The sequence below is a fragment of the Trichosurus vulpecula genome, chromosome 9 (genome assembly GCF_011100635.1).
Source record: "Trichosurus vulpecula isolate mTriVul1 chromosome 9, mTriVul1.pri, whole genome shotgun sequence".
In the NCBI taxonomy this organism is placed as follows: Eukaryota; Metazoa; Chordata; class Mammalia; order Diprotodontia; family Phalangeridae; genus Trichosurus; species Trichosurus vulpecula.
This window is the reverse complement of record NC_050581.1, coordinates 76,226,839-76,251,522: the sequence shown is the minus strand read 5'-3', so window position 1 is coordinate 76,251,522 and position 24,684 is coordinate 76,226,839. Positions and strand designations below refer to the sequence as shown.

The window sequence follows — 24,684 nt, the reverse complement described above, 5'->3', positions numbered from 1 at the left end:
CATTCCCTCCCCTCCTGCTGCCTCTTTTTTCCTTTTTGAGGTGCACTTCCGGCGGGGGCGGAGGGGAGGGGGACTCTCCCCAGGGCTACGCAGAGGTTTTATTCCACTGAGGTGACTCAGGGGCAGGGGGTGGAGACCTTTGGCCATTACTCCCCCCATCCGCCCTCCTCCTCACAGAAATAAATTAAACAGGTGGCCCTATGCGCCGATGCTCCCCAGCCCGAGCTCTCAAAAAACGGGAGAAGGGAAAGGAGGTGGCTAAGAAGGGCTCCCAGCTAACGGGACGCAGACCCCTAGCAGGCCTCAACTGAAGCACGGAGCGAGGCGCGGAAAACGCTAACACACATGCGCGCAGGCGCGCGGGTTGGGGGGGGAGGGGGAAAGAGGGCTCAAAGTCTCGCGAGGCTGAGGACGCGGGAAGTGGCACGCGGGACGTATGCTGGGCGCGAGCCTCGGAGAAGGCGGGAAGCGATTGCTGCTGCTGCTGCTGCTGCTGCTGGCCTTTCTCAACACTAGCTACCCCTGCCCCACCTGCCTGGCACGGAACTGGAGGCCGAAACTGGCAGGGGTGGGTGCGACCTCACCTCGAAGGAGGCAAAGTTACGGGGAAGGGGACGAGCTGGGGCGGGGTTCTCAAGTCAGGGCCGGCCTCCTTAGAGGGGGCCTTTTTTTCAGTCAGGAGGCGGAGCGGAGCAGCCCCCTGGGCGCGTAGCCGCGCCTTTGCCCACAGTGCCTCAACTGACTGACGTTAACACATGGTTTTTTAATAGAAGTCCATTTAAATTTATCAAATATGACCCCAGGGCTCACTCATGGGCCCTGGAAGGTTTTGTTGGAATCTGTGGGATTCTGTTCACCCTTTCATTTCTTAAATACCTACTACGTGCAGGGCGCTGTGCTTGCTCTTCCCTGAGAGACAGAGACAAATAAGATTCGGTCCCTGCCCCTTAGGATTGAACGCAGTAGCCTGACTGAAGGCAGCTGAGTTTAAAGAGAAGGGAAGGAGGCACGCGCAGGAAGGGGTGGGGGGAGGGGCAGCGGAACTCTGGGGCCTCGTGGTGTGGAGAGAGCAGGGGCTTAGAAGTCTGGGGTCCTGGGTAAGAAAACCCCTGTAGCAACCAATGGCCAGTGTGGGCCCAGAGGCCACTCCTCTCTCAGGGTCTCGGGCTCTTTCTCAGTTACACGACAAGCTAAAGCAAATCTCCGAGAAGTTTGAGACCCCAGGCCTAAGTGTCCCTCCCTCAACCCCACTTTACCCTTCCCCAAGCTGTGAAGAAGTCTGCTGATAAGGAGGGGTCCTAATAAAGGGCTACTAGGCTGGATCTCTCTTGACTAACATGCTGCAGTGAGAAGAAAGCTACACAGCAGGTCTAGGAGTAAGAGGACCAGGGTTCAAATAATTAGGGTTGGCTGTGCAGCCTTAGCCAGATCATTTAAACTTTCTGGCCCTGAGTTTGATCGTTTTGATTTATGATCCCAAGATTCTTCCATTCTCTCCTGGGGTCCAGATTTCAGGAGATCCTTGATCTTGAATAGGAAAAAAAAAGTTTTAATATGATTGATTGCCTTTGTAATTCTGTGTATTTTATGCAATTATAAAATGCAAATTATTCTGAGGAGTCTAAAGACTTCACCATGCTGCTAAAGGAGACTATGACCCAAAAAGAGGTTAATAATGCCTGACACAGAAATAAACATTCCTTTAAGATTTCTCATTTTGTTATTTATCAAGCAAATAAAAATTCGTTGATTGGGGGGGAGGGGCGGGGAGCCATTGTTATGGGCAGCAATGTTAAATCTTTTATATATTTATCAATATTTTTATATTGAACAAACTCTGTCCAGAGTAATACTATCCAATCCTATTCAAAGCATACTTCATATGCATTTTACATGACAAGTCAAATTCTTTCCAAGATAGGTTTCTATCATTCAAATATTTAAACAAATATATAAGAAATAGTGTACTTTATTACAGAATTTAGAATGATCCCATCTTATACTGTTTAAATGCCCTAAACAAGTCAGAATTATAATTGTTTATAAGTCACAAATTGATTTAAAATTAGATGGTCAGACCCATTAATGGCTTGATGCCAACTTGGAAGTCAGTCTCTAATGGAAAACAGCAGGTAGCTATGCTTGGTGCTATGCTATTTTACATTTTTATCGATGACTTGGACAAAGCCATTATTGTTAGATATGTAAGCAGATGACACAAAACTGGAGGGATAGCTAACAGTGAATATCTAAAAAGATTTTGACAGGCTAGAACGCTGAACTGATTTTCATAGGACCACAGATTTAGAGCAAGAAGGGGCATGAGAGGTTATTGAGAAAACTGAAGCTCACGAAGGCTTTTTCGGATTTGCCGAACTTCACACAGGTAGTAAGATTGTGGGGTGAGGTTTGGCCCTAGGGCTTTTTACTCCAGAACAAATGGTCTTTCCACTGTAGTATACTACTTCCTAAAAAGACAAAACTTAATAGAATAAGCATAAATCTTACATCTTACAAAATTCAGCTTTACAACTACAAGATAGGGAAACTCTGACTAGACTACAGTTCCTCTGGAAAAAGTCTAGGATTTTTTGTTCAGTTGTTTTTTTTTTTTTTTTGGTGGATTGTAAATTCAATATGAGTCGATAGTGTTGTATGGCAGTTAAAGAAAAAAAAAAGGTAATATGATCTTGGGCTGCATTTTAGAACATGTTGTCCAGGACTAGGGAGGTGGTAGTACCACAGTAGTCTACCTTGGTGAAACCAAATCTGGAGTAGTTAGTTGTGGGAATCACATTTTAGAAAGTACATTGATAAGCTGGAGGACAACTAGAGCAAAGGTTCTTAACCTAGGAACGATGAACTTTTTTAAAAGGATATTTTTATAATTATCAATATAATTGGCTTCCTTTGTAATCTTGTGTATTTTATTTTATGCTTTCAAAAACATTCTAAGATGTTCTTAGATTTCACCAAATGCTTGACACAAAAATGGTTAAGAACCTCTGATCCAGAGAAAGGAAGCCAGCATGGTGAAGTGCCTCTCATGTAATAAGAGGATTGGCTGAAAGAAGTCAGAATGTTTATCCTGGAGAAGAAACTATTTGGGCAAAATGATAACTGTCTTCAAGTTTTTAAAGGGCTTTGTTATAGAAGAGGGATCACACTTTTTCTGCTTGTCCCAGAAGGCAGAACCAGAATGAGTGGGAGGTGCAAAGAGGCAAATTTAGACTTGCTATCAGGAAAAACCTCCTAACAGAGCTATCCAAAAGTAGTAGGGGCTACCTCAAGAGATAGTGGACTCCCCCTAAATTAAACAAAGGTAGATGACCAATTATTGGTTGTTGTAGAGGGAATTCTTGTTCAGTTATGGGTTGGACTAAATGGTCTCCAAGGTTCCTTCCAATTCTAAGATTCTGTGATTCTATGAGAAAAGCACCAAAGGTAAATTTTACAAAAACATTTGAACATGAATCTTGGAAATTTCTGATTGCTTTACAAACTAAGTGACAGAGCTGGGATTTGTACCCAGGGTCTCTGGCTGGAAAGCCAACACTCATTTCCTCTCTATCACAATGCTATCCTTCAGTTATACAGTCCTGTGAAAGAGAGGTCCTCCACAGGATTTTGGCCTGGTGCTTCATTGAAAAATGAAGGGGAAAAGACTAGAATGTCCACTGAGTTCTTTGGGAACTATCCATGCTAAGAGATAGTAGATGCGAGTTGTTCAAATAATACGAACACAAAAGTGAAATTAGTTGTAAGCTTAAAAATTATTTAACTAAGTAGTTGGTGCCATCAATCTTGTGTTAATTCCAAATTGTAAATAAAATTTACTTTAGAAACATTTCAAATATTTCATAGTCATTACACTATAGCATAGAGCTGAGTCAGTATTTTTAAAATTTTTTTGGTCAGTGTTCTTTGATTAACCTATTTTTCTATTTCTAGAATGTCTACAAGTAAAGGTACAAACCACTAATTTTTTGTGGCTGTTAGATACACGTGAGCATATAAGCATATGCTTTATGTTCTTTGAATCATAAACCATAAACCTGAAGGGACTTTGTGAGTTCTAACACCCCCCCCCCTTCAAGAAGGTGAGCTACTAAGCCACAAAAGACTGGTCAGTGGTAGATTTTTTTTAAAATGCATATAAATACATATGCATCTACTGTTTCTACTTCAGAAAATCCATCAACAAATTCACAAATCTACTTCCAGTTCTGTGACCTTATGAAATGATAGGTTTGGAAGGTGCCAGGGATTTCATGGAGTGAAAATGCACAATGCAGTCATTATCAGACCAAGCCTGACCTTCCTCCCAGAAAGATTTCACACAGGGCAAGAAACTTAGAAATACTTATTACCTAGTCATTTTTCTCTCGCATCAGAAAGCCTATACTGAAGACTGGGACACCACTTAAGTGGCACTCATGCCATAGGGAATTCTCTGGTAAAGAAGCCTACAATGATAAGGTTCTCAGAGGGCTTATTCATATAGACTTGACAATAAATACATGGTCCTCCCTGAAAAATCTGTGGTTTAGAAAGTGAAAAAGTAACCACACATGTTAGTTTGGTAAAGCTAATATTTTCACTACAGTTGAACCACAGCATAATGACTATATAAAATATAATGAGTATAAAGGGTAACCAAAAACACCCTTTACTTTATTCTTTATGAAAAAATATTTATTGAATACATAGTGTGTGCAAGGTGCTATGTGGGTGATACAAAGATGTATAAGACGTAATTATTATCTTAATGGAGCTTACAATCTAGTAAAGGATATACAAATTCTTTTTAAATGCCCACATATTAGTGTACTATCCATCTCTATGTATATCCGAGATATAATTTGGCCCTTGGTGTAACTGAATGAAAAGAATAAGGGTCTTATACATGTGGTTTTGTTGTATTTTTTAAAAAGATTTTATGTTATTTAAATTATAACATTTTTATATTGCTTTAAGTTTCATGAAACATTTTTTCTTAGCAAATGACCCACTGAATTGTCCCTTATGTGAAACTAAATACCCCCAAATTGCTAAATTATTGTTTTTGAATAGTAAAAGATCAACTTTAAAATGTAATTATGCTATATAAAAATTCATTTCATTGTTTTCTTCTTGATTATATTTGTGGTTGAATGAACCTTTCCCAGAGAATGGGTTATATAATTAATAGTATAAATCACATTATTAATATTAAAAGTATTTTCCTAGAGAAAATGCTTTTTAAACATAAATTTTCTTGATGTATTTAGGTTATATAATTTACATATCCAAATGATATTTTCTAAAATTACAGATAAAAGAATGGCGAACTCCTTTTCAGCAGAGAACTTCATTGCACTTTCAGATCTCCGTCCAAATCTGGCTCATCCTGTGAGTTTCATTGACATACTCCTTTTGTTATTTACTGACGAAATTTTATATGGTGAGATTATGTTACTTCAAAATAATGTAATTGACATGTATATAGATACCCATTGCATTACTATAATTATTGGATGTAAAGTAGCCCTGTTCCTTTGTATATATTCTAGGAAAATGGAAACTAATGCTTCTGTTGTCTACAGGGGAGGCAATGTGACCAATATGACTGGTAATTCATTATTTGAAATTATTAGAAACTTCCTTATATCATTTTAATTGAATGCTGAATTGAGATTTAGTCAAGCTCAGCATTGTGAAGCCAAAAGGGTTTTTTTTTTTTATAGTATATTCTCCTGGTGACTGCAATTATAGACTTAGATTATATTATTATGATGGATTTAAGGAAAAATCTCAAGTATTCTGTCACCAGAAAAGCATGTTGAATTGAATTTTTGGATCGAAACATAAATTAATTTCACACTACAGGAATTCTCAATTTTCACAGAGGATATAAATGGTGGGAGAGAAAGAAGGGGGTGAGAGAAGAAAGCTGTCTAGCTTGTTAGGCTGAGTTCACAGCATGTCTACATTGTGATTCCAGGGTCTGGTCCTTAGCTTTGCAGGGTCTGAATCTTGATTTTATTAGTTCACCCAGTGGTGACAAAGCTCTGAGGAATCAATTCATGCTGACTAAACTCACTAGAGAAGGATTTATAAACCAGAATGCCAGTTTATTAATTTATAATGGATGATATATCAGGCAGGATTACTAGTACTGGTCATTTGCACAGGGCATTCCCTTCTAGTGGGTAGATCCACTCAGGAGACTAAAGTTATAGATCTGAAGGCTAATTGGCGACAATAGAATTAGAGCAAAGGCAGTTATTCTTAAATGATATTTCTGTCAAGCCTGATGAATTGCCTTTCTCTACTCTAGGGATATTTCTGTCTAGATAATTGTTAGTAGTGGTCATTACCATCAGATCACCTCTCCTGGACAGTGCTCAAGAAATACAGAAATCCAACCCTTTGATTCTTTTTTTTCCTAGACTCCATGTAAATCTCTTCCCTTCTGTTGTGATGACATTAACTCAAATATTTTACAATTAACTAGATCACAACTTTTCTTACATTAAATACAATTTCATCTGCTTTATGAGATTTAAGAAGCATCCTAGTCATTTGCTTGGACTTGGGAATTCCCTTAGTCTTATCAATAACAGATTTACAAATAATTTTTGTCAATTTCTTCATATAGATAATCTCATTGATTTAATTTTGATTTGTATTAATGTTAATTTTTATCCTCCCCTCAAATTCTTGAGATGCATTTAATTTAGAACTTGCGGTCACACGTACATGCATTTACACACACACACACACACGCAAGCACACACACACACTCACACACCAATAAATGAATTAGATAGATTCATGGTTTCCTGAAATGTTGTATGTCAATTAAATGTATATGTTTGTGAGTGTGCGTGTAAATTGAAGAATCTTAAATGCACAAAAGGAGATAAAAAAATCTGGAATGAATACATTTGTAAAGTGAAGAATCTCTTTATGAAACAAATGATGACACATGCACCCCAATTTGCCTGATTTCTAACTTTGGTTGTCTAGTTTTCTTAATGGAAGGAGTGCCTATAAATAACTTCCATTGTTTGCATTTCAAAGTTTAATCTTGGGGATATAAATTGATTCCTAAACGCCTGATTCAGAAGTCAGAAAGATTTTTTCCAATATTTCAGCAAGTTGAGTTTCCTCAGTAAAGTTCAGAGGAGTTCCCTATATTCATATAGAACTAAAGAAATAGTAACATTAGTCATAAATGCAAGGGGGGTAGCCAGAAGTTCGGTTAGGATGTGGAATTCTTTAAAGTTTGAGTGCAACAAATTATTGCCACATGAACAACAGCTGCTAGAACTATTAATATAAGCATGGGTTTATCCTTTGTAAGAAAAAGCTTGTAATCTTGACGTTTTAAAAGTGTTTTAATTTTTTATTCTTCTTGGTAGACACTAAAATAAACAATAAAGTTTTAAAGAAGATATTTAATGACCTACCTAGATTTTAAGAACTAGAGCTTATAACTTTGATTTATCAGCTGCAATATATAGGTTTTGTTACAATCTAATTTATGTTACTGTCCAGCACGTTTGGGTTAAGAAATGAAGCAATTTTATGTGAATTGTCAAAAAAAAATCCCGTATAAAAGAAAGCTTTGAAGGCCTTAGGAAATTAAATTGCATTATACATGTGCTTTGAATGAATTCAGTTAAGTATCTAAAGCATAGGACAGTTACTGTGCTCCACCTAGTGATTAAAAATAAAGTAGAAACATGGTTAGTGCTATAATATATTTGTAATGCAGTTAGCTATCCAACTACTTTGTATTAGTCCTTATGCTGTTTAATGTTTATATTGTTCATTTACATGCCACCCTAGAATAAATGCTTTTAAATGATTACTAGTCAAAAATATGTTTGTTATAACCAGTAAAATATAACAAGTCCATGAAATCAAATTTACCATGTACATCTGTGTTTAATATTGGTTCTATAACCTTTTTGTTTTTCAGAGTATAATCGGTATGGTTATTGGGAAAACAGATGTCAAAGGCTTTCCAGACAGAAAAAGTAGAGTTACATTTAACTCTTTATTTTTCATAAGCTGTAGCTTAAGTTTATATGATTAGAGTCAAGGATATTTAAATGATTGAATTTGTCATGCATGTCAAACTACCAAAAGGCAAGAACCATGTTTCTCTGTTTGATAAAGTGCCTAATTAAGAGTCATGTATGTGAAAATACTCAAGAAATATTATTTGATAAGTTATTTGATGTTTCTAGTGAATAATTATTCAAGGCTATGTCTATAATATAATACCAAAACAACTAGCTGACTTGGTCAGTTCAATCAATGAGCTAGTTAATTAAGTGAAAAAAGGAGGAAAATTATTATTTAGGATTAGGTAAGGAAAAAATTCATTTGACTACATTTTCCCCCTTTTAACTATTTCTACCATATCCTGTATCACCTAATCATTATTTTTAACTTTAATAGGAATTCTTGGGATATGTATGAATACGTAATAACTTCTAAATATATTATACAAATTTCAAGTACTTCAGTCTGTTTTCTCATGTACCTTGCAACCTTAGTGATCTATACCATTTTCTCTTAGTGATGTAAATTCTATGTAACCACGTCTATATGATTTAAAATAACTACTTTAAATGGAGTTGTCAGATAGTCATTTGTTTTGTTTTTGCATACTAAATCAGACCTCCAAATTCCACTAACATGTTTTGTTTTATGTTATGCTTTGTTTTGATTTTTTTCTTCATTCTGACTAAACTAAATTAGTGTCTTGCTTTTATATAGACATCCTTAAACTGGAATTGGACTTTTGAATAAATGCATTGTCAAATTTTTGTGGATGACAGAAAAAATGGCATATACAAAATGCAGAATTTTAAATATGTTAATCTCAGCTTTTTCTACAATTTTTATTTAAATTTTACAGTGTAAGAAGGAGTAAGTGAAACTAAAGGCTATTCCTCAAGAATTTTGGAAGAAAAATTTCCACTTTTGTTTTAATCATTTGGGTAACTGACTTGTTTTAATCTCATTTATCCAATCAATGCTAGTGTATTAATGCACACCTTAGTTTTTATTTTCAATTTTTTCTCCCATTCGTTTTAAAAGATCTGTAATGAATTTTTTTAAAAAGTCAGCACTAATACATCTATACTCAAAAATGTACATTCATTATGCTGTAAGTCAGACCCCTAAATTTCACTAATAAGGATAAAGACAAAAGAATTGTTAGAATAGCATAAGGAACCCAGGCTGATTCCTAAGTGCTTCAAGGCATGCTTACTACTACAGGAACCAGAAGTCATTAAAATATTTACTGACCCCTTGTGGTATTCATCAGGCCGTCATTCAGAAGCACAAACCCTTTGTTCTAATTCAGTACTTTGGAATTATGACTACACAAAGTGAAAGAGAAAATTGAAGTAACTCTCTGAATCATTCAAGTTTAAAAAAAAAAAAGACAACCACACCCCCAGCCTAATGGACAGAAAATTGAGGAAAAGGGGGAAGAGGGGGATGTTTGCCATGAATTCAGAGTTGGTTCCATTCTCCACTTTGCTTTACAAGTCAATAAATTACAACATATAATTTCAAAGGATGCGAACTTAAGTATAGATTGGGATCTGCACCAGTGGAGGGAATTCACACAAATGAAATCCATCAGAATATAAAGAATTTGTAATTGGTATACATTAATTAGGTACTGTGTGCTTGGCATCTGGATTAGTTCACATAATAATAAGAATCAATGACACCAAGCTTTTACATTTGAAAACTAAAAGCCTTATCTTTTCTCTCTTTAGATATTGGATCAGAAAGGTACACTTTCAACTTCACCATTCGAGATTCGCCAACTCATTTTATAAATGTAACATCCTGGGGAAAGGAAGATTATATTAAATCACTTTCCAAAAGCTTTAGAGTTGGTGAGTGTGGTAAGTTATTTATTTTTCACCTATTGCTATTATAATTCTTTCCCATGACATTAATGTTTGTGGTTTAAGTAAACCAGCTTTTCCTCTAAGGCCATAAATTGAAGCAGTTTGATTGGAAACAAATGATCCAGGTTTATTACGTATCAAGGGAATATAAGTCAAATAATTAACCTAAAACAGGTAAACTGAGAATTAGCAGTTCCTTATCATAGGACCTCAGAATTTTAAGAGTTTTCAGAAATTATCCAAGTTTGACTCTTACCTGAAATATGTATCTGATTTACCACATCCCTAACTGCCTGGCAGGTGGTCATCTTGCCTTGGGGTAAACAGCTCCCAGGACAGGAAACTCACTACCTATAAAAGATTGCCCATTGTACGTTAAAGTGACTCTTAAGTGGTTTAAAAAAAACAAAAACAAAACTCTCAGCCTCAGTTTTCCTCCTCTGCAAAATGGGAATAATAATACCTACCTCTCCTTTCAAGGATCGGATAGATATGGCTCCAGCACTACATAAATGCTAGCTATTATTATGAGGAAGTTTTTCCCTATATTGAGATAAAATCTGCTTCCTTGTAGTTTCCCTCCATTCTGTCCATTCTCTCATTGTTGCAGAACAATTCTAATCCCACTTCCACACAATTCTTGCCTTCTCAACTATTCCCTCCTTAGTCCCACCCTAATATTTTTCACTGAACCTTATATGGCATCAGGTTTGCTATCAAAATAACTAATTATAGTATCACTTTACTTGGTGCATTTCACACCTAAGTGTCACGCTTACGGAAACCTCTATCATGGCCATGGGGATTCTTCAGTGCTATGGAAGAACTGATGCTGGAATCCAAAAAGTCTTTTTTTTTTTTTGGCTCAAATACAGAATATTATGAATATTCACAAAGGCTTCCCCCTCCAGCCACAACTGCCCCCTCTTAAATAGCTTTACACACAGTAGGAAAACTTTTAACATTTATCTTCCTTGTGATTTGCTTTAAGCCAGTGGAATACAGGTTTTCTGGATGGATTGGCAGGTTAAGATATTTTTTAAGGTAGAGATAGGGAAATGTAAGATAGAGCTGTAGGAAAACAACCACCAGATCTCTCGATCATAGCAGAAAGGAAATTTGGAAAGCTAGGAAGCAGAACTTATGGGAAATTAGAATTCTTAGAGCCTCCTGGAAATGGAAAACAGCCTGCAGGATTCTGGGAATTGTAGTTTGGTATCTCCAGCTATGATAGTGTAGTGAGTTAAGGATGTGAATGCACATAGCCCCGCCCCCAGTTGACATTGGGAGATAGCTAATTTTTTTCCCAGGCTTTTTGCATTTATCATTCATTTGATCCGGAGAACTCATCCCCAGGATTCCTTGCTGGGACTGTAGCCTGAGCCTGAAAAGGTCTGGCCTGGCCCCCTAGTGAACATACGGGTAACAAAAGTGAGCCCCACATGTGTAGTGATATCCACCTGTGGTGAGGGCCTGTCATTGTGTGTCTGGAAGGGTGACAGGATAAATATTTCTAGCCCCTTCTCCAAGGGAGAAATTCATCTTTGCCAGGAGGGGAAGCAGGAAGTTGGGGCCAGAGGCTGCTCTGCTCTCCTTAGGAGAGAGTCGTGATATCTATCTGCTCCCTTAAATATGGGTCATCTAGGGGGTATGATCAGGTTTCATCTAACTTCTGATCACTTTGAGATTATTATTGTTATTGGAGGAAGGGAGACCCCCCAAATTTTATATCCAAGGTTTGACCACTTTCCCACCAAATATGAGTTCTATGATATACACAAATAGCAAATAGCAAAGAAACCCATTCATCCAAATCTTAGTAAAACAGAAATCAGAGAACATACGCGTAGAAGAATATATACCAGACAATATAGAAAGAGTTCTCCCGTTGGGAGCAAGGTAAGTCAGCTCAACCATTAGAAATTGCCCTTGATCTCTCTTAAGAGGAAACTCCCCAAGGTCTCTAGAGCAAGTTGGATAGGGACATGATGGAGACTTCTAGCTCCTCATATGTCTTCCCAAAGTCTTTTTCCTTCAGCAACCTAAAGTAGGGTTAGCCACAAAGCCTGAAGAACCTGGAGCAACTTGCCACTTGAAGTCTCCTGAAGTTTGAAGAGTTTAAAAGAGTACTGGCCTTTAGAGAGTACCAAGGGGTACTGGTGAAGGCTGAGCTGTCTCACTTATCTCCAACTCTACCCAGCCCCTCACCCTCACACAGAGCAAGGCATTCATGTCCACCAATAAGGAGAGTCCCATACCAATGGGCTTTGGGACAGGAGTTACATTTCAATCTTAACTCTGGGATAAGATTCCCATCTAGAAAAATAAAGTCTCAAAGCTAGATGATGGTCACCTCTTTGACCTACCCAATCCCATTTCCACATAAATTAAGCAGGATCAGGGAATGAATCTCCAGAGAAAAGAAAGTCATCCTGGGAAGAGGCACATCTGACCTCAAGGTCTCTTATCAGAGCTTCAGATTGTTTTAGTATCCAGAAGCGAATGGGTCAAGAGAGATTAGGAACTAGTTCCAAGAGCTCTGTATTCGGTGACTAGGACTCAAGATTCATACAAAGGAACAAGTTTTGGAACTGCTGGTGCTAAAGCAATCCTTGACCATCCTGTCCAGGATGTTAAGATTTGGGCGAAGTCCCAACATCCAAAGAACAGTGAGAAAGTGGTAATGCTGATAGACAATTTGTCCCAAATGCTTGAGAAGATTCCTCTCTAAGCTCAGCACAACACCTTTTCCTAAGATGAGAACTTAAAAGGGCAATGCAATGAGACCTGTGTTCCTGAGAGCCAAGCATCAAAAACCAGGGTCATTCAAGAATGTGAGCATGAACTTTACCTAAAAGGAATGGAGATAAGTGGACCTAGCTCAGAGGGATTTTTATGGAGGTGTGCTGCTGGAGAACTATAGGAACCTAATCTTTCTTTCTTTTTTTCTTTCTTTCTTTCTCTCTTTCTTTCATTGGAGCAGGGAAGGCAAGGCAGTTAAGGTTAAGTGACTTGCTTGAGGTCACACAGCTAGTAAGTGTGAAGTGTCTGAGGCTTTGAACTTAAGTCCTACTGACTCCAGGGCCGGTTCTCTATTCACTGCGCCACATAGCTGCCCCAGAACCTACTTTTTCTTTGTCAATTTCTTGGGTTTTGGGGGGTTTTGTTTGTTTGTTTTGAGGGGGCAGGGCAATTGGGGTTAAGTGACTTGCCCAAGGTCACACAGCTAGTACATGTGTCAAGTGTCTGAGGCCGAATTTGAACTCAGGTCCTCCTGACTCCAGGGCGGGTGCTCTACTCACTGCGCCACCTAGCTGCCCCATCTTATCAATTTTTAAAGTAAAGATGATTTCCCATCTAGAGAAAGAGGAAATGCCAATGGATCCAAGAAAGAGAAGCCCCAGGAAGCACAAGTTCAGATTAGAAAACTATACCTGAAACCAAGGTTTCAGCTCTATAGTTGAGCATTTCTATGGAAAAATCATTCCTAGGAAGATTCATTTGATTTTGGCCCCAGGACTCCAAATTGAAAGAAACCTAAGAATATAATACTAGGTCAAAGACACAGCAGGGTAACAAAAGTTTTTGGATGTACTTCAGCATTCATCAGACATAAAAGACTTCGTGTTGGAAAGTAACTGGAGAATATTGGGAAAGCTCTGTCTTATTCTTAACTGTTAGAGAATCAAGTTTAACATGGGTTAAAAGGATAAAGGTATCCTTTTTCCCTTGTCTCTTCTTTAATGTTTCACCCCTAATCTTATCACTATCCCTCACAATAATCTATTAAATAACCACTTTACACTAAAGCTTATATATATAAATGTAAATGTATACATATGTATATAATATGTAAGTATACATATATGTATGGGCAGTTAGGTGGTGCAATGGATAGAGCGCCAGGCATCTGAGTTCAAATGTAGCCTCAGACACTAACTACCTGTGTGACTCTGGGCAAGTCACTTCACCTCTGTCTAGCACAACTTCCTCACTCAACAGATGAGGTTTGATTTTGTCCAAAGTGACATAGGTCTACTTCCTTCAGGCTACTAACTAAAGTGAAAACCAAATGGCAAAACTGACTAGTTCCAGAGAGAAGCCCATCTCTACTGTAGCCCAGCCTTCAGTGGGTCCTACCAGAACCCCATACAATTTGACCCTTAATAGCTAAGGCAAGATCAGTGGAGCTGGATTATTAAGAGTACCAGATCCTAGGAGGCTCTGTGTGCCTCTTGATGCTTAAATGGGGAACTCAGGAGATAAGTGCTAACATCAAGGCTATGATTGCTACTCTTGGACTCTATGTCCTTAGAGGGTTATTTTCTCTTCTAGTCAATAAACTCCATGAACACAGGGACTGCGTCTTATTTAAATTTTCAACCTCATCTAGCACTTAGTATAGTTTTCTGCATATAAAAGGTATTTAATAAGTTTTTGTTGAATGAATGTTTGTTGAATATAGAACTTAGTTAAGGCTCAGTTCAGCTTTCCTTATTCTCTCCCCAGTTATGCTATAAAGAAAATGCAGTTGTTGTGGATTACTGCTAATTGAATGAGAACCATAAAAAATGCTACATGGGTGAGAGCGTTGATCCCAACAGCCTACTGCTCTGTCTCTGACAGTGACTTCAAGTAATATTTCATAAGAGAACATAGAAGCTATCTTCCATTATGTTATCTTCAGAAGATTTGAAATAATTTTGACATAGTCCCATTTCTAGTCCTACTTCCAACCATGTGGCTTTGATTTTTGTTAGCCTCAGTGTCCTGATCTGTGAAATCAGAATAATAATTTCTACTCTGCCAACAATAACAACAATGATAGTATCTATGGTTTACAAAGCCCTTTACATGTTATTTTATTTAATCTTCACAACAGCCCTATGAGCTAGATGGTGCCGGTGTTACCTCCACTTTACTGATGGGGCAACTGAGTTTGAAAGTTAAGTAACTAGTGACAGCTAGAACCAAAACACAGGTCTTCCCTCATAAAGTTGTTATGATGATCAGATAAGTTAATGTATGTATAACTACTCTGTGAATAGTAAAGCTCCATGAACGTATAAAGTACTTTTTTTTAATTATTCCTGTTCTTTATCGGTGATTTAATCAATTTGGGAAACTTCTGTGCAAACTCCTGCCAATGTAGGGCATCAGCTGTCTGGGGCACTGAGATGTTGTGACTAGTCCCTCATTACGTAACTAATATGTATCAGAGGTCAGGGCTTGAACCCAGGTCTTCCTGACTCCAAAGCCAGCCCTTCATTCACTATAGCATACTGCCTTTCAGAGTACTTGTTTTGTTATTATCATAGAGATCCCCATACTTTTTAATGGTATTTGCTATAAGATTAAATCTGTGCTGTAAATTTTGATTGCATATTGGTATAAAACAATTTTGTAGAAAAAAAAACAAACAATCCTTATGATGTACTTAATAACGAAAATTTTGAGTATAAAGGTATATGTTTGTGCAATTTGGGGAAAATAGTGTTTCAAACTCATTATGCTATAAGTATGCATTTTTTTATTATAAACCACTTATTATTTCTGATTTTTACTTTGTTAGGATTATTGTCATTTTGAAATTATATCTTACTTTTCTCTCTGTTTTAGTGACAATTGAAAATCCATTAGTGCAGACAAAGGAAATAGAAAAAGAAGAAAAATTCAATCCTACAACTCCAAGGTAAATTCATGACAGAGAACTACGACCTTTTTGATACAATTAGCATGACTAATATTGTCTAAGTATCAAATTAGATTGCCACAAGGTGGTACACTTTATTTTGAAAACTATAAGATTAATCCTACAACATGTAACTTCTCATTGCCTACACAAATATGTATTATGAAGAGAAAATGTAGCATTTATCCTCAGAAAAATGATTCTGATTCTTAGCTCTTCATATTTTGGTAATGACAGTAATATGCAGGAAAAATAAATCTTAAAAAATTCTTCTTCTCAAAGCTTCAATATGAAGTTCAGTTCTCCTTTATCTTCTTTTGAGAAGTTAGTATTAAGGAAGGATTTTGAAGAAAGAAGGGAACAATCTTGTTCCAAGAGTAATAGGTTGCAATAATCCAATTGCAAGGGCTGGCACATGGATCCCCATTAATGCTGCCAACCATTGTGCTTTAGTTAGGACAGTCCTATTGTAACATTTTGTCTTTAAATTATTTAGACCTCGAAGAGGATAGATATTAAATATCCTGTTTTTACAATCTCAAATATTTACCTATGTTCATAATTTCCCTATATAAATATTACCTTTATGTTATCAACTCAAAATCAAATAAACATTTATTAAGCACCTATTATATGCACAGCACTTTGCCAGGCACTAAAGTAAGGAGTAGGGAGGATTTTTGCTTTCAGGAAACTTATTATAGTACAGTATAGAATAAGACACCACCAGGTAACTAGGGGCAACTAGGTGGTAAAGTGGATAGAGTGTGGGGCCTAGAATCAGCAAGACATCTTCGTGAGTTCAGATCTGGCCTCAGACACTACTAGCTGTGTGATCCTGGGCAAATCACTTGACCCCATTTGCCTCAGTTTACTCATCTGTAATATGAGCTGGAGAAGGAAACAGCAAACCACTCCACTATCTTTGCCAAAAAACCCTACCACCAACAACAGATGGGGTCACAAAGAGTCTGACACAACTAAACAACAACAACAGCAACACAGGTAACTAAACTGCACGACATTACATTACAGTATCTTAGACACTTAGTAAAAGTGTGAGGTCGAAAAGGTCCGGACTGTCAAAGTAATCTTCCTAAAGCACGCTCCTATCACACACATCCCTTCTCCTTACTAATAAATTCCAATGCTCCCTATCATCTCCGGTATCGAATATGAAGTGCTGCTTGGCAGTCAAAGCCTTTCGTAACCTATTCCCCCTCCCATGCGTCTCACCTTTCCAAACCAAATCCAGTGACTCTTCCTCCTGGTTGTTCCTCAAACAAGATACTCCCTCTCCAAACTCTTGGAATTTTCCCTGGCTGTCTCCCATGCCTGGGATGCTCTCCCTCCTCATCTCTCCCTCCTAGCTTTCTGGGCTTCCTTCAAGTCCCGTCTAAGATCCCACCTTCTGCTGGAAGTCTTTCTCTGTCCCTCCTAATTCTCTTTGGCTTGTTTATACATAGTTGTCTGCATGTTGTCTCCCCCAATAGACTGTGAGCTCCTGGAGGACAGACGTTATCTTTTGCCTTTCTTTGTATTTCCAGCACCTAGCACAGTGCCTGACACACAGTAGATAATTACTAAATGTTTACTGACTGACTAATTGAATGACTGACCAAGCAAGAATGTTGCAATCAACAAGCGGGACTGGTGGGTGGCAAAGCGGGGCTGGTGGGTGGCAGAATAGCCTAGTGGAAAGAGCACTTTATATGACATGCATACTAATGCTCCGAAAAAAGTATCCAAACAAATCATCTGCAATTGACATCACTCAGAGAAAACAAAATCTTCTAGCTGCTGGGGTCAAAGGATTTGAATGGGAGTTGTGGCTCTTCTACTTACTACCTATATGAGTGGCAACTTCAAGGTCACTTAAATTCTCTCTGGGTTCCAGTTTCTTCATATGTAAATTAAGGACATTGCACTAGGTTATTTTTTAAGGTCCCTTCTAGTTCTAATTCCTATAGTCCTATTTTGCTATGGAAGGCTTCTTGGAGAAGGTGACACTTAAGTTGTGATTTAAAAGATGGGAAGAAGATGTTCAATTGATGAAAACGAGGAGGATTTTGCAGGCAAAGATATGGCGGATGAATGACATGTATAACATAAGGGCTTCATCTGCTCAAATCATCTAATCTGTTCTGCTTATACCTGTGTGTATGTGGGCCAGTGCATTATATGTTTTTCTATTTCCATGCAAAATGTACCTTGACAAAATAAAGATTCAAAAAGTACAAATACAGCACCCAAGAAATGGAAGAGGCAAAAATAATGACAGAGGCAATGTGGTATAGTAGAGAGAATGCTGGATTTGGTGTCAGAGGATCAGGGTTCAATTCCCAGCTTGCTATCTGTGTAACCTTGAGCAGGTAATTTTATGTTTTGGTCCTCAATTTCCTCATTAATAAAATAAAAGGCAGGACTTTTTAAGCCCCTCCAGTTCTAAATCTATGATTTTATGCTGGATTGCCCGTGATTAAAATAACAGTAGTTCTTTATAGAGTACTGAAGCTCAGATAACCTACTCTGAGATGACCAACTTAATAAATTGGCAACATTAGCAGCTAGTTGGCCCAGTGGATAGAGCACTGGGCTTGAAATCAGGAAAACTCATCTTCACAGGTTCAAATCTAGCCTCAGACACTTACTAGTTGTGTGACCCTGGGCAAGTCACATAACCCTGTTTGCATCAGTTTCCTCATCTGTAAAATGATCTGGACAAAGAAATAGCAAACCACCCCAGTATGTTTACCAAGAAAACCTCAAAATGGGGTTGCGAGGAGTCAGACATGACTGAGATGACTGAACAAAGAACAAACTTGTAGACACATCAAGTGAGAGAATATGAAATAATAATATTTAGACCAGGAAGAATATGAAGTAGGTTCATGAAAACCCTTGGGGAAGATAAACTAGATATGGGCAAAGATGGTATTGGACTTTTAGAGCAAGAATTAAAAATGTTAGCCTAATAGAAGATTCCAGCTTCTAAATAGCAGATAAAAAATATTATTGCATGGCTTTAGATAAATCACCGAACATTTCCAGGCCTGGTTTTACTTATCCATAAAATGAGATCAATCTAGATGGCTTCAAATCTAAAAACAAACAAAAAAATCCAACCCTCAAATATTCAATAATTTACAAAATATAGTTTAGCTTTTAAAACCACTATCACATGTGTCACCTCATTTTTATCCTTATAGCAGGCCCCTGAGGAGACAGGACAAGTAGTATTATCTTCATTAAACTGATAAAGAAAACACAGGGCACAGGGATTTGTAAGGTCATGTTACTAATTGGTGGCAGGGATGAGCCTAAGATCCAAATCTTCTGATTCTTATCCATACTCTTTCAATGAACCATGCTACTTCTTAGTTAAAATGTATAGCTTATATTTACAGTAGGTATAGAATCCTGAAATGATTACTATGTTAAAAAATTTTAAATTACATGATAAGGACAAACCAAATTGTTCCATTATTTTTAATTTATTGATTAGTTTAGCTAATAACTCAATTCATTGAAAAAAATCACTCAAAATAATTTTTTACAGTGGTTAAGCAAAACAGATTGGTTAACTAAGTTTTCATTTTAAATTCTTTTGTGTTGGTGTTGTGTAAGCATAGCCTATGAGTAACAATATACAACAGTTTCTTTAAAAGTATACCCACAATACAGATTGAGACATATATCATTTGGATGTGGCCAATGTGGAAATTTGTTGTACTTGACTATATATCTTTGTTACAAGGGTTTTGTTTTTCTTTCTTTTTTCACTGGGGATAGGTAGGAGATAGATGAGAGATTTTTGTTCACTAAAAAAAAAAATTAAAATTTTAAAAATCTATCCACATGTTGACCTTTGTCATGGGACATCTAACACTACAACTGTCTCTAAGCTGGCCTCCTTAGTCCCAATTTCTCCCCACTGCACTCCATCCTTCAAACCTTAAGCCAGACTAATCCTTCTGAAAAACTTTTCATCACTTGTTTGTCTCAGAACTTTCATCACCTTTCAGTAAGGTGTTAGACTAGATGATTTCTAAAGTCCTTTTTTTAGCTCTAACATTCTTTGATTAATTGACTGATAAACATACATAAAACTTTTTGTAACTAGAGGACCTGGGACTCACAGCCTTTTATAATCTTCCTTCCAACCTTCCTTTTCAACTTTGTCTCCAGCATTCTAGCCCAAAGAGTTTATTTATTGAATTGAACCACAAATATCTAAACATATTCCCTTTGCATCTTTTGTCACATCATTTCCCCTAGATGGAATTCCTTAACCTCTATTTTATCTATCTACCTTCAAGGTAAAATTCAATTTCTACTTCTTTCATTAAGGACCTATAGGGATCTCTCCCTCCTCTAAATTCCTATATCATTTATTTTCTGTACTATTTATTTAACATTTAATTATGTGCTGCCTTGTGACATACTGTCATGTGTCATTTTTAAAAACTTTTTACTTGTATATCTCCTGAAATAAACTTCTTAGCTCTTGTATTATACTTTTTATTTTTAAAAAACTTAATAGTATTTTATTTTTTTCTGATTACATATAAATACAATTTTCAACATTCATTTTTTGAAAGATTTTGAGTTTCAAACTTTTCTCCATCTCTCTTTCTCCTCCCCCCTTCCCAAGAGAGCAAGCAATCTGATATAGATTATACATGTACAATCATGTAAAACATATTTCCACATTAGTCATATTGTGAAAGAAGAAACAGAACAAAAGGAAAAAACATGAAAAACAAACCACAAAGAAGTGAAAATAGTATGCTTTGATATGCATTTAGACTCCATCAGTTCTTTCTCTGGAAGTGTATAGCATTTTGTATCATGTGTCTTTTGATATTGTCTTGGTTTATTATACTTTTTTAAAAAGGATTCCTGATAATGCCTAGCAGTGGGCTGGGCGGATAGTATACACTCAATGAATATTTTATGTTTGGATGTTTAGCCAAAAATTAAATAGCACTATTGTTGAGTGTTTCCAATTTTTTTAAAAAGTTGAGTATTTATTAACATGTCATAAATTTAAATACACAAAAGTTAACTAAATTATGAAATGTTAAGCTAACTTCAAAATCTTTCTATGCAAAATAACTTTCTAATAACTTATTTGATGTGTGTGTGTATGTGTATTTTTGCAATCCAGTTCCTATAAACTGTTGCTCAGTGAGAATCATTCTGTGGTCAGAGTTTGTTCCAGCTATCAAGTGGACATTAAGTTACTTTCCTTGTTGCATTTACCCATAAAAGATTCTCAGGATTACTATTCACTGGGTGATATTGTTGCAAATGGTCAGACTCTTGATGGAAGAATTATTAATGTGCTTGCAATAGTAAGATCGGTAAGTTCAAAGAACCCCATAGCAGGTAAAATCTATTTAATCTGGAATCTCAGTGACTCAATTTGTTTTTTCTAATATGTGTCATTTCTGTCTGTTCTCAGTCTTATTTTATGCTTTCATCAATAGTCACTTGAATTGATATAGGTAAGGGATAAAAATTCCCGGTTATGGAAAAAATTTTGTATTTTATTTGTAAACAAATAGCAAAATAAATTACACGTGAATGCCAAGTGTAGTATAGTAATATATATATATATATATATATGTATATAATTGTTATGTGCTTATATATATATTAGGTTTCTATAGGGTTCATTTGAACATGGATCCAAAATAGTTACTGATACTTAGATAATAGATTTATCCTTCAAAGAAATATAAGCTTATAAACAAAGGAAATTGGTTACACACCCATGACACACTTATTTCCAGAGCCACTCTGAGATACATGGGTAGAGTAGTAATAATACTTTGGTTTGCGGTGGGCTAACATCTCAATGTTATTTCACTTTGGCCAACATTTTATTATGAAGTATTGAAACATTATAGAAATCCATGATCCTCCAGATGTGATCCTCTTCTACAGTGTATCAGAATTAGTCAGCCTTTTACTAAAAATTGTATTAAGTTCTGATAACCACAGCTTAAGGAGGTCATGAAGAAATTTAAAATTATATTTAGAGAAAGCCACAAAAATGAAAAAAATAGCAAAACAAAGCCCATGAAGAAGAGTTAAAGGAACAAGAATAAGAATAATTTAATGATGATTTTTAAGTATAGGGTAATTATCATCATCTCTTTTTAATGAGGCTCAGAGACATTGAGTTGCCCAAAGTCACATTGCTAATAAGTATCAGAGGCAGTACTAGATCTCAAGTCTCCTGTTTTCTAGTCCAGTGTTCTTTCACAATTCACTGAATGACTCCAAATCTAGGAAGCTGTACTTAGTGACTTGTATTCATAGAAACTTTACTCTACCTGTTGAACATAGATATTTTGTTCTTGTTGAAAATGACAGTCTAACAATTATATAGTGGTTTCTGCTGTCAGTTGCTCTACATAAAGTTGGAATTGCTTAAATGCTAGAAGCAGAATAAATCAACAAACACATTAAGCAGTTTATTATATTATGGTTAGTCTGCTACAAAATCCCACCTTTAAAGACCTTATGGTTTGACAGGCAGGAAACAATAAAAATAAATAATTCCAATGAGTAATAAAAAAGGTTCCTTTTAAGAGACTACTTTGGATGCATAGGGAACACACTGACCAACTTAAATTTTTAAAAGACATTTATAGATATAAGAAAGGGCAAGTAATAGAAGAAAAAATACAAATGAGTGGAAGAATAGTGCCAAAAGCTCTAAATCTTAGAAAGAGCTGAGACTGGCAAGAAAAACAGAACAACAAAAAGGGATTTTTTTTAAGCTATGTTGTCACAAAAGGAGGATCAAGGAGGAAAGCAGACTATTCCTTGGTATGGTAAACAGATTACGGTGAGAGGGAAGAACTGTTCAGCTTATTTTGCTTCTATTTTCTTTCCTAATAATAATCTTTGAACTTGGATAGAGAAATCAAAAATAGTTAGCAGGGAGCTGAAATGCAAAACAAATGAGGAAATAATAAGATTGCACCCAGTTGCCACCTATTAATCAATCAACAAGCATTCATTTAAGCACCTACAGTGCTCCAGGAATTGTGCTAGGTGCTGGGGATATAAATGTAAAAATGTGAGTCTCTATACTCAAGGAACTTACATTTTACTAAAAGATATAACATTTCTACAAATAAGGATATTCAGGACACATAGAAAATAAACATACAGTGATTCATATGGGGGTAGAGGGAATACTAACCATTGTGAGAATCAGGAAAGGCCCTTTAAAGAAGTTGGCAATTGAACTGATCCTTGAAGGGAGCTAGCAGCTCCAAGAGAAAGAGATGAGGAGTCTTCTAGGCCTGTGGAAAGGCATAGAGGCAGCTGGATGGAATGTCATATGCAAGGAACAGCAAGTAGACTAGTTGGAGTGTAAAGCATGTAAGGGAGAACAATATAGAATCATCCTGGAAAATTAGGCTGGAGTCAGATGCTGGAGGGATTTGATTGCTAAAGAGAAGAATTTATGTTTTTCCTAAAAGCAAAGGGGAACCATTAAAGCTTCTTGATCAGAGGGGTGATAAGATCAGGCCTGTGCTGATCAATTGGCAGCTAGGTAGAGGACTGATTGTAAGGTGAAAAATTTCATGCAGAGATACCATTTGGAGGCTATTACAATAATCTACCTCATTGACTTAAACTCAGTGAATTCAAAATCAGCAGTCCTGGATAAACTATAACTCAAAGTAATGAAAGAACTAGTGAATGTTATTGCTGAGCCAATGTCAGTTATATCTAAATGATAATGGAAGACGGAGGAGATACAACAGGACTCAAGAAATTTAGCTATCACTCCAATTTTCTTTTTAAAATGTTCTTTTTATTTTTATTAATTTGATAAATATTAGTATGTATGAGCATCTCTAAATACTAAGAACAGCAAAAGAACATCACACACAACACCATATTGACTTTTTAAAAAATAAAAATTTGACATGGCGGTCCCCAATCTTGCTTGTCTGTGTCTCCCTCTGAATTTTATTCTCTATTCTGTGTATTTTAAATGATTGTTTTTTCTCTCTTTTCTTTTTTTCTAATTTCACTATCACTAACTCTATATTTTTTCTCCATAACTCTTCCACCCATGCACAAAAAAGCCTTCTCTTGTAACAAATGCATGTAGTCAAACAAAGCAAATCCACATATTAGCTATTCTTGAAGATGCATGTTTAATTCTGTACCCCTAATCCATCACCTCTAAAGCATGATTTATCACTGGTCTTTTGGAGTTGTGGTTGGTCATTGCATTGATCAAAGTTCTTGACCTTCAGAGTTGTTTTTCTTTAGAATGAAATCATTATGCAAATTGTTCTCAATTCATCAGTTCATAGAAAAGTCTTCTCTCTACTCTGAATCTCTCTTTTGCCGTTTCTTATGAGCAATAATATTATATTTCATTGCTATATCATAATTTGTTCAGCCATTCTCTAATTTATGGGCACTCCCCTTTTTGATCTCTTTGGGATTCAATATTTTAAAAATGAATGTTAAAAATTGTTTTTACATGTAACTGGGGAAAAATGAAATGCTAAATAAAGAAAAAAAAATTGAATTGCTTGCCTTCTCAATGAAGGACTGTGGGGAGGGAGGAAGGGAAAGAATTTGGAACTCAAAGTTTTAAAAACAAATGTTAAAATTTGTTTTTACGTGTAACTGGGAAAATAAAATACTAAATAAAAATAAAATACTAAATACTAAAGATCTCTTTGGGATATAAGCCTAGTAAAGGTATCACTGGCAGCTAGGCAGTGAAGTGGTTAAGAGTACTCAGCTTGGAATCAAAAAGACTCATATTCATGAGTTCAAATCTTGCCTCAAACACTTATCAGCTGTATGACTCTGAGCAAGTCACTTAACCCTGTTTGCCTCAGTTTCTCATTTTTAACATGAGCTGGAGAAGGAAATGGCAAACTATTCCAGTATCTCTTCCAAGATAATCCCAAATGGGGTCATGAAGAGTTGGATATGACTGAAATAACCCAACAAGTGGTAAAGCCGTATCAAAGGATTTACACAGTCTAATGATTTTGGGAGTAT

The 24,684-nt window shown here is 36.5% G+C and overlaps 1 protein-coding gene across 3 annotated transcripts in view; it reads left to right on the top strand.

Moving 5' to 3' along the window:
- The first annotated feature begins 370 nt into the window (after positions 1-370).
- MEIOB (meiosis specific with OB-fold) overlaps positions 371-24,684 on the top strand; it is a 50,594-nt gene continuing 26,280 nt past the window's right edge. The window contains exons 1-6 of one of the 3 annotated variants that reach the window (XM_036739351.1): positions 371-568; positions 5,315-5,391; positions 7,970-8,027; positions 9,795-9,926; positions 15,552-15,624; positions 20,795-20,990. In XM_036739351.1, coding sequence (XP_036595246.1) covers positions 5,323-5,391; positions 7,970-8,027; positions 9,795-9,926; positions 15,552-15,624; positions 20,795-20,990 — 528 coding nt within the window. In that variant the 5' untranslated portion in view covers positions 371-568; positions 5,315-5,322. Of the gene's footprint in view, positions 573-5,314; positions 5,392-7,969; positions 8,028-9,794; positions 9,927-15,551; positions 15,625-20,794; positions 20,991-24,684 lie in introns of all 3 variants that reach the window. The other 2 variants (XM_036739350.1, XM_036739349.1) reach the window with 2 other exon arrangements.